We start from the raw sequence: 14,921 nt of genomic DNA on the forward strand, positions 1-14,921 counted from the left end.
AAGGAGCGTTGTTTTTAGGATCCATAACTACAAAGGAAATAAGGAATTTTTTAAAAAATATAACGGTAACTTATTTATAGAAACAATGTCTAATTACTGAAACCGAGTTATAATTGAGAATACAAAAATTAACCTTAAAAACAGTAATGTGTTTATGGAAACAAAAACATCTTTAGAAAGAAATTGAAGGTATCTTTAAACCTAAATAGAAAAACTCATAACTGACAAAACTAACAATATGAACTTCAAAAGATAATGACAAAAAGTTTCAAAATTATGCCTAAACAGAAAATTTAATAAGAAATAAGAAAGAGTATACATATCAAAAAACAAACAATACCAAAAACAAAGGAGTGTTGTTTTTAGGATCCATAACTACAAAGGAAATAAGGAATTTTTTTAAAAAATATAACGGCAACTTATTTATAGAAACAATGTCTAATTACAGAAACCGAGTTATAATTGAGAATACAAAAATTAACCTTAAAAACAGTAATGTGTTCATGGAAACAAAAACATCTATAGAAAGAAATTAAAGGTATCTTTAAACCTAAATAGAAAAACTCATAACTGACAAAACTAACAATATGAACTTCAAGATAATGACATAAAGTTTCAAAATTATACCTAAACAGAAAAGTTAATAAGAAATAAGAAAGAGAATACCAACAACATTTAACTAACCTGTTTTGGTAGACGAACATTCCGAGTCCGAATTTCAAAAAAAATTGAGGTTTCACCATGGGAAAATACAAACAATAAATCATCCAGAACATATATTACTAATATAAAAAAATAGTGACACAAAATTTAATAAGAAATAAGAAAGACTATACATCAAAAAACAAATAATACCAACAACATTTAACTAACCTGTTTTGGTAGACGAACATTCCGAGTACAAACCATAAATCATTCAGAACATGGGAAAATACAAACCATAAATCATTCAGAACATATATTACTAATTTAAAAAAATTACTAAACAGAAAGGATAAAATTAAATATTACAAACTTAAAAAAGATTAAAAAAAACTATAAAATTTAACTAAACTCTTTTGTTTGAGTAATTATCAGAGTTCGATTTTTATCACAGATTACGGATTCACATGAAAAACAAATTCAACAAAATTCAATAACTGTCATAAATGGGGAAGACATGATAAACAACTAACTAAAACAACATACCTTTAATTTTTTTGATCGGATCTACAGAAATAAGAACAAAGAAAACGTTATTAGCAATCGAAACAATATTTATAAAATCAACTTTGTATACAATCGAATAACATAAATAACAACATACCTTTAATTTTTATGATCGGATCTACAGAAATCAGAAAAAAAATGGTTTTTAGCAATCGAAACAATCATTATAAAATCAACTTTGTATAAAATCGAATAACATAAATAACGCAGATCATGGTTCGATTTGGTATATTTACCTTTGATTTGATCCGGATTCTTGGTTGAAGATTGTGATCGGAGAAGTTAGGTAGAAAAGAGAGAAAACAACCCAAGAATAGTAAGCTAAATTCGTTTAGAAATATTCATTGACAAAACTTCTTTTTTCACACCATATTCTAGTGATGTGCCCTAATTTTATAAAATTTTCAAAATATTTTTACATGATGATCAACAATCTATTTGGAACGTAGAAGATCTGAAGAACATACATAAAATGAATATTATAAAAACCAAAATGCTATACAAAATCGCAAACCTGGTTACTGAATCGTTGGAATTTCGAATTTTCCGACAAATCGCTGGACAATTCAAACATAAAAAAATTGTATGGATCAGGTAAGCTAAACATCAATAAAAACTCTAATGATAGAAAAAAGCCCTAATTAAAGAATAATATGAATGATAAAACATGAATCTGCTCAAATCGATGGACGATTCAAATGATCTAGCCAAGTTTGTATGGATTGTATTACAAATAACATCAAAAGAAGATTTAATGGCGAAAAAATAAGACCTCATTTGCAAGAACGAACCTGGTATATGGTGATTTAAGAAGAAGATGCGGCGATGATCGATAGATGATATCTAGGGTTTAAGGAAGAGATAGATTCTGTTTAAAACAATAACAAAGAAAAATCAAAGACGGAAAAGAAAATTAACATACCTATGCTCGATCGGTGAATAAGGAAGAACCAGATTAGAGAAAAATAGATCTAGGGTTTGAAAAAAGTGAGGCTGTGAACAATTGTTGTTTGGAAAAGATGATATATAAGATCCATTAACTTTGACCCGATTATAATTCGGATCCCGTGTCCAATTCTCAACACATCTAATATTGTGTCTTCCCTCCCAAAATCACACTCTACTCAAACATTGGATGCCACATCAGCAAAATGGCTTCACCATTAAAGGACAAATAGCCCAAATCATCTCATTTATTAATATATATAGATTAGGAGAAAATATAGATGTGTAAGGGTTTAATCTTTTTATATTTTTTTGTTGTTCTAGACTTGTAGTTAAATGATTTTGTTGTTTTATTTATAGCTTTGTTTGTTTAAATTATTAGTTACAAGTAATCAACATTTAATATTAGGGCTTGAATGTTTAAAAATATAATTGAAAGTTATGGGCTATGGTTGAACATGGTTGTTTATTTTGTTTAAGTGTTTAGTGTTGTTTTATGAACTTATGGAGCAAATTATATGGACCAATGGGGTGGTGGTCCATTGGCAAAGGCAAAGCCTTTAAAACACCTAGGTTGGGAAGCGGAAGGTCTTGGGTTCAAGTCTCATAGATAACAGGGGATTAAAGAAATTAGCCGTTAAAAAAAAAGGAACAATGAGTAAGAATGTAATGAACTTATGGCGTGTTTAGTACCTTTAGATGATATTTTGGATATATTTCAAAAAAAAAACCTGTAGGGCACAATTTTAAATACGTTTGTAATTTGTAATGACGTTTGATGTGTTTTTGATGATTTATAAATTTTAGTTTGATGTTCTTTTGTCTTACATGATCCGACTCGACCCGCTATGAACCGGTATTTTTATACAGCTAGGGGCCTAAAATCTTTGAAAATATTCCGCACCCCCAGGAAAAAATTTCTAGGTTCGCCACTGCAAAATATAGTTCTTTTGAAGGTAGTGATAGAAAAATAAATACACAAATTTATTCGTATTCCATGACTACAGGTATAAAAAAAGTTTTAGACATGATCACTCATGTCATATCAAATTTAAAAATCTTCTTTACAATGTCACACCTCGCGAAAAGATTAATCACATCTAACATCTTCCACCTCTTTTGAACACAATCGACATAAAGAACATGGAACGACAATCCCGTTGTCGTTTAAATTCAACCTTATTGGAATTCGGTGGTTAAAAACACATTATTTCTTCTTTTTAGTAAAATTCAAATTCGAGGTTATGGAGAACATGCATAAAACTCACAAAAAATCTAAAAATCACTCTTAACTGGGTCGATTAGTAAGATTTATCCACATGCGAACGTTTGTGCATTGTGATCTTAGGGTGCATTTTGTCACGGGTTAGTTTTCGACCCCCGTTTGGCGTTCTCAAATTCCTGGGACAAGCCAATCCATCCCGCTTCTTTGTGTGAGTCACTAGTTTCGTCCTGCCTTGGACTCATCAGGATAGTGGGGCCAACTCTCAACCAGTGGTGCGTTCGTCGCATAGACACGACTAGGCAGGCACGTACACCTTCCTATCCGCTGAGGTTGTCTCGGATAAAGTCCTGGACTAGCTAATAACCCAAGCGTTCAAGCACAACTCATAGCATTCCGATCTTCAAATTGTCAAAATATTTAGAATTTAAAGACAAAAGAACTATAAAGGAATTAGGAATTTGAATCTATCACTATGGCCACCACATACTAGTTGCACCACTATCATCGATGACGCCACACACCCACATTGACTTGGGCATTGTCACCACAACCACCTATAGCTTGCCGCCACCACCACCTTCACCATCGCAACCTCAACCAACTAAGGGCCCCCGTCTCCACAGCCTGACCATCCCCCCTCCCCCCCCCCCCCCCCCCCCCCGCGACCCCCACCCTGCAGTGATTGGGATGGAAGTAGGGGTGATCCAAGTAGGGGCGGGTGTGGTCGAGGTGGCTATGTCTGGATTAATGGGGTGGCGGATGCAACAACGGTAACCAGGTCAAATGACATAATAAACCCGACCTGATGTTGGCGTATTTTTTAACTTTTACTTTGGTCAGCTCAGGAATGAATACAAGTAATCAAATAAAAATTTCTTCATGCAATATACCAATAGATAACCAACTATTGAGGGTTTCATAGTTACTACTTTTAACAAAAGAATTCTACCTTACTTTACCAAATCAAATACAGTGGCAACAAAATCAACTATAACTTGTTTATAAAACTCAAACAAATATATAAAAAAAAACACTAAAGATTGTCACCTCTTGAGGCCAATAATTGTTCAGTTCAGTTGCTAGTAGCTTGAGCCGAATGCCGAATATCAAACTGATCTACATACTCCAATGGTGTCACAGTCTCATTTCTGGTCCTTTTGATCTTAGGGCTCAAAAGTCCCCTGTGCCTGAAACCATACAACTTCAACACTTGATTATCCGCAAAATTAAACGCTCTTTCCATGCTACTTAAACACCGCTGAACCGGATAATCCCCGTAGCTTCCACACGGCTTACACCCCACAAAATGCGTCACAAACGGCCATCTTTCATCACCCAAACCCGGGTGGTACTTCTCCATCATTTCTTCATACCGATCCACCAAACCAGCCCAATACCCGTGAAGAAAATACGAATTCTCGATATAAACCTTGTTCATCCACTCGGTTTTCGTAATCAACAAGTATATTAGAGCGGACTGATCATCCGCTTCGAAAGCAGGCCTCCCTTTCAAATTGGCGGTCAAAATTTTACCCGCTTCTTCACGAACCGGACCTTTTGGACCCATCGGCGCCCAATCGTCAAGCAAATCCAACGACCACTGACAGTTTCTAAACAAAAAGCTACCGGTGTTCAACGCAATCCACGATTTCTGATCAAACAACAAATCCGGGTACCCATGAATAACCATGTTATGATCCTTATACTTCGACAACGGAAGCTCAAAAACCATATCGGTAAACAATGCATCACTATCCATCCACCAAATCCACTCGACTTCCGGATGCGATAACATCAACCTGCGAATCAACGGCAGTTTCGCCCAATACCCGGATAGCTCCTTATCCAAATGAGCCATATTATACACAATTTCAATACCATGTATCCTACAGTAATCAATCTTGTTCTTAATTGACTTCAACAAATAATGATCACCTATAGCATTATCACAAGGGCCTGGAGGAGACCCTGTAACCAACAAGATTCGAGCTTTACCGTTAACGATATTCGGGAAATCTTGATTTCTACTTAACCAAAGACTCCTCTCCTCATCCCAATTAGAGATCTTTGCACCAAGGGTAAAAGTGTCATTAAGAGTAATTGTGGGCTGACTCTGCAAATCTTCCGGGTCATCCGGATCCTTATCGGATCGGATCTCTTCCAGGATCCGATTAGTCTCTTCAATAATGGCTTGGTTCTCTAGCTCATTATCAGAAGATAGTGAGCCAAAGCCAATCGTGCCACGTAGGACAAGAATTGTAACCAAACCACAGAGGATTGTGATCTTGATGTTGTTTAGGGTTTTGTGGATCTGGCGGTTGCCACCGCCGCGGAGGAGGTTACGGCGGCCGCCGTTGGCGGCGGTGGAAGTGGGTAGAGTGGAAGAACCTCTTTTTTGAGTTCCTTCTTGACCCATAATCTTGATGGGTCTGAAAATCCTAATTTTTTTTGAAAAATAAAGGTTTTTTAGATCAAGATTTGATACTGGAGTTAATAAATCAAGAAACTGGCAACTGGGTCATGAAAAAGATTGAATCTTTAGTAATAAAGATTCAAGGAATTGAAAGATTTGATTCATACAATCTTGATGGGTCTAAAAATCCTTGAAAAGAAAAAGGGGTTATTAGATCAAGATGTGATAGTGGAATTTATAAATCAAGAAACTGGCAACTGGGTCATTAAAAAGATTGAATCTTTAGTAACAAGGATTCAAGAATTGAAAGATTTGACTAATATGATCTTGATGGGTCTTAAAATCCCAATTTTCTTGAAAAAAAAGGGTTTTGGAGATGGAGATGTGGGGGTAGGGGTTATGAATCAAGAAAGGAGTGATTGGGTCATGGGAAAGATTCAAGAGTTTGAAGATTGCAATGCAATAATAATTAAGATTTTTAGAACGTGGGTGAGAGTAAGATGATGTTTGGAATATGAAAGAAGAGCACCGACTGATGACTATTGTATTGTATTACTAGTGGGCAGTAAGTCTGTAAGACTATGAAATGAAGATTGAAGAGACTTGTGATGTGGGTGAAGATTTGGGGGATTTTTCGATTTTATGTTAATAAAAAGTTATCTGTTGGAATTAAAATTGAAGTTTTGGGAGTGGATAAAAGGTGTTTATGAAGTTTACTTTTAGAAAAAAAAAGGGGGGGTGGAATGATATTTGATATTGATAAGCGCGTGAAAGGTTCATGCTGTGTAGCTTCGTGTTAACCTAACTGGTGTTTTGAGCATGAGGTTTTGAACAGCTGGCAGATTTTGCGGATAAATGACAATATGATAATTCCAATTATATGCATACAAAAGGTTCTAAATTACATAAACCTCTCAAATTTTGTAGCTTTATGTGTTGTATAGTGAAATTATAATTATAAATAAGTATATTAAACAAAATTCATTACTTTATAACTTAGTGGCATCTTGAAGGTGGAATAAGACTTTAAAACAATAGGTCTTGGGTTTGATTCTAACAAGGGGGTTTTCCTATATTTATTAGGTTTTCTCCTGAATTTATGTATAGACATAATGGTAGTTCAGTGGTCTGTCAATCATCCAAATTTAACGTTAAAAAAACTATATTAAACGAATTCTGAGTTTTATACACTTTAATTTGCTAGGAATCTTGTTATATAGCTTTTTTTTCCTTTATTTTAGAAGAGTTTGGTACATTTGGTTTAGAATGGCACACCAAAAACATGAGTTAATATTCACACTCCTCTACTCTATATATCTTTATATATACATAGATTTATACTAGTAGGGTGTCCGCGCGATGCGGCGGGGGCGACACTTTGCATTGCAACACTCATTCCTATTAGTTTTCTTATTCGTATAATATTTATGATAACATTATTGTGGTGGATATATGTCATAAGTTTACACATATGTAAAAGTTTTGTTCTTTTATAAAAAATAATAACCAAAAGACAAAAAATATTGTTTTTTTTTGTATAAAAATTAATAATCAAAAAACAAAAAATAAAAGATAAGTTGTTATAATTGTAAAGTTTGTTTATTTTATTTGTTAAATTATAAAGTATAATTTTATTCTTTAAAGTTCATAACTTTTTATAAATATCTACATAGTACTCATACAATAAACTTTAAGTTTAAAATTTTCGTTTTTATAAAAACAAAAAATAGTATTTGACTCGTAAGTACGTTTTAGAGCTTTAACTTATATTGTTAAATTTCGGGTTTTTACAAATATAAAAAATTTATATTTTTATAAGATTTCATAACCTGTTTTATAAAAAATAGGATGATAAGAGTTTATATCTTTATTAACTTTATATCATACTAAGTTCAAATTTTTAGTTCCTAACTAATCTTATCTATATGAGTCTACTTTTAACTAATAATCCTTAAAAATATGCAACACAATCTACTACTATGTATCTAGTCAAGTTGGTAAATAATTATTTTAGAACTGACTAATATTATCTATAACAATATAGTTGAACTTATAATTCCTAAAAATTTGGAACCCAGTTTAGAATTTATCTAGTAAAGATTGTAAATTTCTGGAGTATTTTATTTATATTACTTGTTATAAAAATGTTTATAAAATAATTATTTTTTTATTAACTTTATATCATAGTAAGTTCAGTTTTTTAGTTTAGCTTTAAAGTTTATTACTTTATTACTTTTTAATTAAAAAATGCAAATTATTAGATTAATATCCAAGAATAACTGCAATAATTATTTTTTTATTAGTTGACTTATAATTCCTAAAATTTTGGGACATAGTTTACTATTTATCTACTAAATATTGTAAATTAGTATTAAATAATTCCTAAAATTTTGGGATATAGTTTACTATCTATCTACTAATCCGTAAATTAGTATTAAATAATTCCTAAAATTTTGGAACATAGTTTATCTTCTATCTACTAAATATCAAAGTTTTGTTTTGTTATAAAAATTAATAATAAATAAAGTATAGAAAAACTGTTTTAAACATGTAAAGATTCGTTTGTTAATAAAAAATACTAAACAAATGACAAAAAATAAAAAAATAAGTTGCTATCGTTATAAAGTAAGTTTATTTTGTTGGTGAAATGATAAAGTTTATAATTTTATTGTTTAAAGTCCATAACTTTTTTAAATATCCACATCATACTCATCCAATAAACTTTAATTTTAAAATTTTCGTTTTTGAAAAAGTAAAAAGTGAAAAATAGTAGGTAACTTGTAGGTACGTTTTAAACACCTTTAACTAATGTTAAATTTCATTTTTATAAATATTTAAAAAATCATATTTTTATAAAACAGTTTTTTATAAAAAAATAGGATGTAAAAGTTTATATCTTTATTAACTTTATCTTTTTATTTAAGAAATACAAATTATTCGAAAAATCTATAATATTATATAATTATTTTTTCATACCTCGTGTCGTCCAACAGTATTTTTTTTTTATAGAAGGCACTAATGGATATATACGAAATCCTCGTGGAACATGACTGTTAAATTGAATAAGTTTAGTGTGCTTTGTAAATACAATCTTGAATTTACTACAAACCAAGAGGTAGTTTTCATGTTTTGGCCATTCTTGGTAATCGAATTTATCTCTTTGGAAATGATCAAGTACGAACATGTAAATTATATAATACGAACATGATTAAGTACTAAAGTATATTAGTTCAATCGAGATGTAAATTATAAGTGCAATAAAATAACACAAAACATAAACTTCAAATATAAAATAAACTTTATTATTCATGGGATAGTCTATATCAAACAAAAACAACTGAAAATGAAAAAAAACATAAAAACACTTGATATATTTAATCTAAAATCTCTTCTTTTTTGATCCGTTTTTCTTGTTTGTGCTCGAATCAGCAGTATCATCTAATTCATCTTCTTTCTCATCGTCCTCAGAATCATCTAAATTTATAACCTCGACCCATTTCCATTCAGAGAGTCTCTTAGATCTTTTCTTTTGATTCTCATACTTCCGATCCTTAAAAAACAAAAAACTAACAAAAAGTTAAAAAATGATTAAATAAATTTAAAAAAAGAACAAATGATGAATAAAAAAATTTAAAAAAGTTTAAATAAATTTTAAAATTACCTCTTCACTAAATTGACGTTGAAGCTTAGACTTGTATGGACTGAACATTGCACCATAAGAAATAGTTTCAACACTATTATCACCATCATCCTACAATAAAACACCAAATAATAACATAACGAACTTGTTAATATGAAAGATTATAAGCGAAAATATTACTTAAAAACTAACAAAAGCTTGTTCGACAACTGGGGTGTTTAAATTGGTGTGTTGAATCTGAAAAATCATATAAGTTAGTATTCACATAAAAGTAAATAAAAGAAAACAATTATTCATTATTGCGATATAACAAAACTTATCATAGAACCGACCTTAGATTTTTCAATATCGCAAGCTTGTTTTTTCGCATCAAGTGAATTCAGAACTGGCTCCATATTTTAAATTTGTTTAGCAACAGAAATGTAGAATTGTGAGTGTTTGCTATGTATTTATAGTAGTCCATTAGGGTTTAGTTTTAGATTGGTCATCCATTTATTTAGGAAGTTTGTTGTGAGTTTTAAGTTTTTAAAATAAGATGCACATACCCTGTTTAGTTTGTTGTGACATGTTTAATAGGAAGTTTGTTGTGAGTTTTATCTGTACTTACTATATTAAACATGCCACAACAAATTGACTCTGTACAAGTAAAATTAGGGCATATTTTAGTTTATTAATGCCGTTCAAAATAAAAAACTTGGGTAAAAAATAAATGTTAATGCACGGTAGCTAGGTAATGGTCAAAGCTGGCTTGGGTAAAAAACAAATGTTGGCTTTAATCAATTGTACATTTACGCATCGGCTATTTGTACTTTATGAACGCACGGCAAAACTAAAAAAGACAACTATCGAAACGTTTAAAAAAATGTGCCGATCGTCATGGTACCTTCGGATTTTTTTAAAACATTACGGGTTGTAAGATATCGCAGGAATACATTAAAGAATTAAAGAGGGGGGGGAGTGTAACTAATTACCTATAATTATGTTAAATGTCAAGGATTTAAATGTAATAGATTGAGGGACTAAAAATAATTATGGTTTAAAAGACCACTTTACCCTCATTCTAGGGGTTTATTTATAAATAATAGGGGAAGAAGTTCTTAACTTTTGGGAATCCTTCCCTCATGTATTATAATATAGTATAGATATACATAGATTTATATAGAGAGACATAGAGTAAAAAAGGATGTGAAAATAAGATATATGGATATGGAAATAGTAAAAACCTTAATAAATCACCACATAAAAAAATAGATTTTGAGTCATATGATACAACATTGCACAAGGGCGTAGCTTTATGGGGGCGGTCGACCCTCCGAACTTTTCGCTCAGTGGTGGAAAGTATGTAGTTTCGTATAGAAATTTTTGGGTATATGCGTTTTTGACCCCCCCCCCCCCCCCCGTTCCATAGAAGTTTTTGGTATATACGTTTTCGACCCCCCGATCGGAAATCTCAAGCTTCGCCACTGACATTGCATAAAAATGTATGACCACCTCACTATCTCAACAGTGTGTCTATATTATTAAATTAAAATTATTTGTATTGGGCTTATTGTTTACGTTTGGACTAAGTATTTGGGTCCATGTAATAAGGCTTAATACCCATCTGTTTATCGAGTCGTTAGGTCCTGTTACCCAGTTGAGTTGTGGCCGGAGAGTTGCTATGATTTTACTATTTCTATTTCCACCTTTCTTGTTTGATTCCTTTGTATGATCGGCTATATAAAGCCACCCTTTGATTAAATAAAGAATCATTCGAATTTCGGTAAATTGAGTTTTGTTATCACTTAATCCTTCAAGTGGTATCAGAGTAAAATTCACCTAATACTGAGTGTTCTTGAGTGAGTTATCTAAGTGTTGTTGCCATGGGAGATGAACCAATTTAGTTCAAAGCCCGAGCGAGCCCAAATTTGATGGTGATTACGATCACTAGAGCATGGTTATGGAGAACCTGCTTCGATCCAAGGAGTATTGGAGGGTAGTACATTAGAGGTATGTTGTGATTAGGCCGAGTGAACAGGCAACAACAACTCAACAGGAGAATTATGATGAGAAAAGGCTTAAGGATTTGAAGGCCTGCAACCATCTTTTCCAAAATCGATCCTCAAGACATAACTCAAAAGGCGACGACCAAGCAGATTTGGGATGCTATGGAACTCAAGTACCAAGGGAATGCTAGAGTAAAATGGGCTCAGCTGCAAAGACTTCGGAGAGATTTGAATGACCTTTGTTGACAATGAAAATTTGAATAATGACGGTCGATGAGAGGTTTTAATTAGGATTGTGTACTTCTGAATTGAATGGCGGGTTGAGACTTGAGTATCAAGTATCAAGCAACGCTTCACATTTCAGTATTTGACATTTTGGGGTGGTTTGATTATCGAAACCCGTTTTGGGGTGTTACAAGACTAAGTTACAGGTACAATACGTGATAGGCTGGAAGTTGCTCGGTATTGATAAGAGGATCTTGCAAGTCCTTAGATATGCTTATAGTCTGTTGATCTCCTTTTGTACATTTTACGATCCGCCTGTGGATCTTTATTACAAGCCGCCTGTATGTTAATTTTGAACATTTGAACATTATCGGTTTGTAATAATATTCTAAATCCAAGACTTTTGATGTGTTGTGTTCTTTGACTATAACTATACCAATCTTATGTCACGATACTCCCCACCCGGGCCCTCCGGGATTTGGTTGGAAATTTGGGGTGTGACAATAAGGTATCAGTTTATCGAAAGAAAACAATAAAAAAAAGTATTATCGAAACCGATGTTGTTCATTCAGTTCACTATAGTAGCGGCACTGTACCTGTTATCAAACAGAAAACCATAAAAATGAATAAATACCGGTACCGATGTAGACTGGTACGGTACGGTATGGTATGGTATGGCAGCTATACGATGTTTGTTATCGATAGCAAAAACAATAAAATTAAGTACACATACCGACACATATTTTGTTCAGTCGGTTTCGGTTCCGTTTGATACGACAGCAGCACCCATCGCGAAGCGCGAGGAATCTCACTTATCCGGTGTTAGTTTCTCAAAGCAAAAACAATAAAAACAAATACCAAAACCGATACAGATGTTGCTTGGTTGATTTCAATTAGGTTTGGTACGATAGTAATGATCAGAGTTGTGACAACTGTGTTCTCTAATCGTTGTACAATGTAAAACAATGTTAATTATCAATAAAACAATGTGATTTGGTGTTATTATGTGTGTATTTGTTTTTGATAATTTTACGATTTGATTCGAGTTCAATATCAAGCTTTAAATCGCTTTCTGGAAGGTTTTACGCAAACTGATGCGTGAACGCAGTCAGTTTAACGCGTCAAACACTCCGGAATAGTGACATAGGCTTAACATACCTTAAATAACCTCCACATAACTTAGAAATAATTTTTGGATAGTTTGGTGTGTTGAAATCAAGTTTGTTCGATCGCAGGGACTATTTGTGTCAAACTGCGAAACTATACTGATTTGTATAGTAACGAACATTCCGAAACTTGATCATAAGTTAAACACACTCTAAATATCCTTTACATAGCTTAGAAATAGGCTTTGAGGGGTTCGGTATGCTAAAATAAACTTTATTGATCAATAGGGACTAACAGCGTCAAAAAGTGCATAAGTTTGCATTTTCGCGCATATCTTACGTTCTGAATATATCCGGACATCCAAAAATTTATGTAATCATTAAAATATTTTATTTTAGTGATTTGCATGATAAATTCCATTCGTCGCTTAATTTGGATCGTTTTGCGTTCGTTACGACTTCCGTCGTAATTAACCGAACAACGCAACCGTATGACCAAACGAGCCGACATCCGAGATGTTTTTGAGCATATTTTAAGTTCCCTATACTTTAAATCATTTTAGAGCCTTGAAATGAGGTTAACGAGGTTTAAACGTGCCAAAACGCATCAAAAATCAAGTTTGGAGTCTTAGGGGCCTGTTCTGCCAATTTTGCAAAGTTGCTGCCAGCATCAAGGGTCCTTACGGACCGTATGGGACCTCTTATGGTCCGTAAAGGAGTCCCAGACTAGCAGATTGTAGAAACAATGAACCTGGTCCAATTCAGCTCTTTTGATGGTTTTCAATCTCTGATTTTTGATTCTATGGACTGGTATTTGAGTACCCATTGTATTCTAAACCATGGGCCCAAGTGTAAGGCCAAGATTCAAGCTCGGATTTCATGACACGATCCTAACGGTTTACCGAATCCTATAAATACCCAAGCTCTCATTTGGTTTCTGCACAACTTGATCTGAATAACTCTAAGTTGAAGTTTTAAAACTTCATACCAGAGTGTTTTGGATCAATATCTTCCTAGCTTGGACCCTTTGTAAGCGTTCTTTCGTTCTTTTATGCGTTTTAAGCATGAAAGTCAAACTGTGTTTGACTTTCTGCTTTGACCAAGTTATGGTCAACACGAAGTTCGTTGAACTTCGCAACGTGAGCGTAGTCACGATGGTTTTAGTCCCGTGTGACTAAACCTACTGATTACCACGTTGACTAGGCATAGTGACGAGTCGTAGTTTCGGCCAAAATGCGTATTTATGTGTATTTTGTAACCAAACTACTCTTGGGTATCAAAACCCTTTGTTTTGATATCAAAACCTGTTTTCTAACTTAAGTAAACATGTTTTAACATGTTTAGCTCGTCACTTTTAGTTTCGTGCTTGTATAGAGTCGCAAGTCAAGCGGTCTAAACAACCGCTTAGACTTTCGTAGTAGACCCGTTTGGTCGATCATTAGGATCCGACCAAGCATGTTTAGTGACCATAGTTGTATAGGGAATAACCATCCGAGGTTATACCTTATGGTCACTTAGGTTTAATTAGTTGTATGATAGGTAGTTTATATGTCTTAGGTAAAATGAGATATTACAAGCTACAGGGGTTAATTGTGTCAACATGTTTAATTTATACCTCTGAGTGACCCTTTGACGAACCCGAGGCTTTGTAACAGTAAAATACGCTCACTAGAATATACGATATAAATTTCGCGAAGTTCCGTTTTAAAACGAGAAAGTTATGAGCAAATTCGTATGAGAGGGGTTAAAAGCGTCAACAATAAAGTTAAGGCTTTTCGGATAGTAATTAAACTAACCGGAGACTTAACAATGCGGGTAAAAGTCACGAGGCCCTTCATTGTAAATAATCGAAGGCCAAATCGCAAAGTTACCCCTTCGAAACTGAAAGGTCAGGTTAATCATTACAAAAGATTTGAAAATCTTGGAAATCAGGTCTAATGCGGGCCGCGTTAAGGTTATGGGTAATTTAATGCGGGCCGCGAGCCAGCTGCTTATTCGTTTTCTGACATTAGGATTCATGCGGCCCGCGTCCGAGTTGCTGGATCCTAATGCGGGCCGCGTACGAGTCCCAGATGCAGAAACTTTGGACAGATTCAATGTTTAAGCTTATAAACGATCATTGAAGCATTTATTGAAGCATGGGCGCCCTCTACATGCCCCCTAGCACTTTAGG

General features: G+C 33.4%; 1 protein-coding gene across 1 annotated transcript; it reads right to left on the minus strand.

The window, feature by feature from the left end:
- Positions 1-4,237: 4,237 nt before the first annotated feature.
- Positions 4,238-6,492, minus strand: LOC110918678 (probable xyloglucan 6-xylosyltransferase 3). Its single transcript, XM_022162955.2, has one exon. The coding sequence runs from the start codon at positions 5,793-5,795 to the stop codon at positions 4,452-4,454; it is 1,344 nt and encodes a 447-aa protein (XP_022018647.1). The 5' UTR covers positions 5,796-6,492; the 3' UTR covers positions 4,238-4,451.
- Positions 6,493-14,921: the final 8,429 nt, after the last annotated feature.

The sequence above is a fragment of the Helianthus annuus genome, chromosome 16 (assembly GCF_002127325.2).
Source record: "Helianthus annuus cultivar XRQ/B chromosome 16, HanXRQr2.0-SUNRISE, whole genome shotgun sequence".
Classification (NCBI taxonomy): domain Eukaryota; kingdom Viridiplantae; phylum Streptophyta; class Magnoliopsida; order Asterales; family Asteraceae; genus Helianthus; species Helianthus annuus.

Bases quoted from the DNA above. Each gene is read 5' to 3' on its own strand.
- LOC110918678 (XM_022162955.2), bottom strand. From the start codon at position 5,795: ATGGGTCAAGAAGGAACTCAAAAAAGAGGTTCTTCCACTCTACCCACT.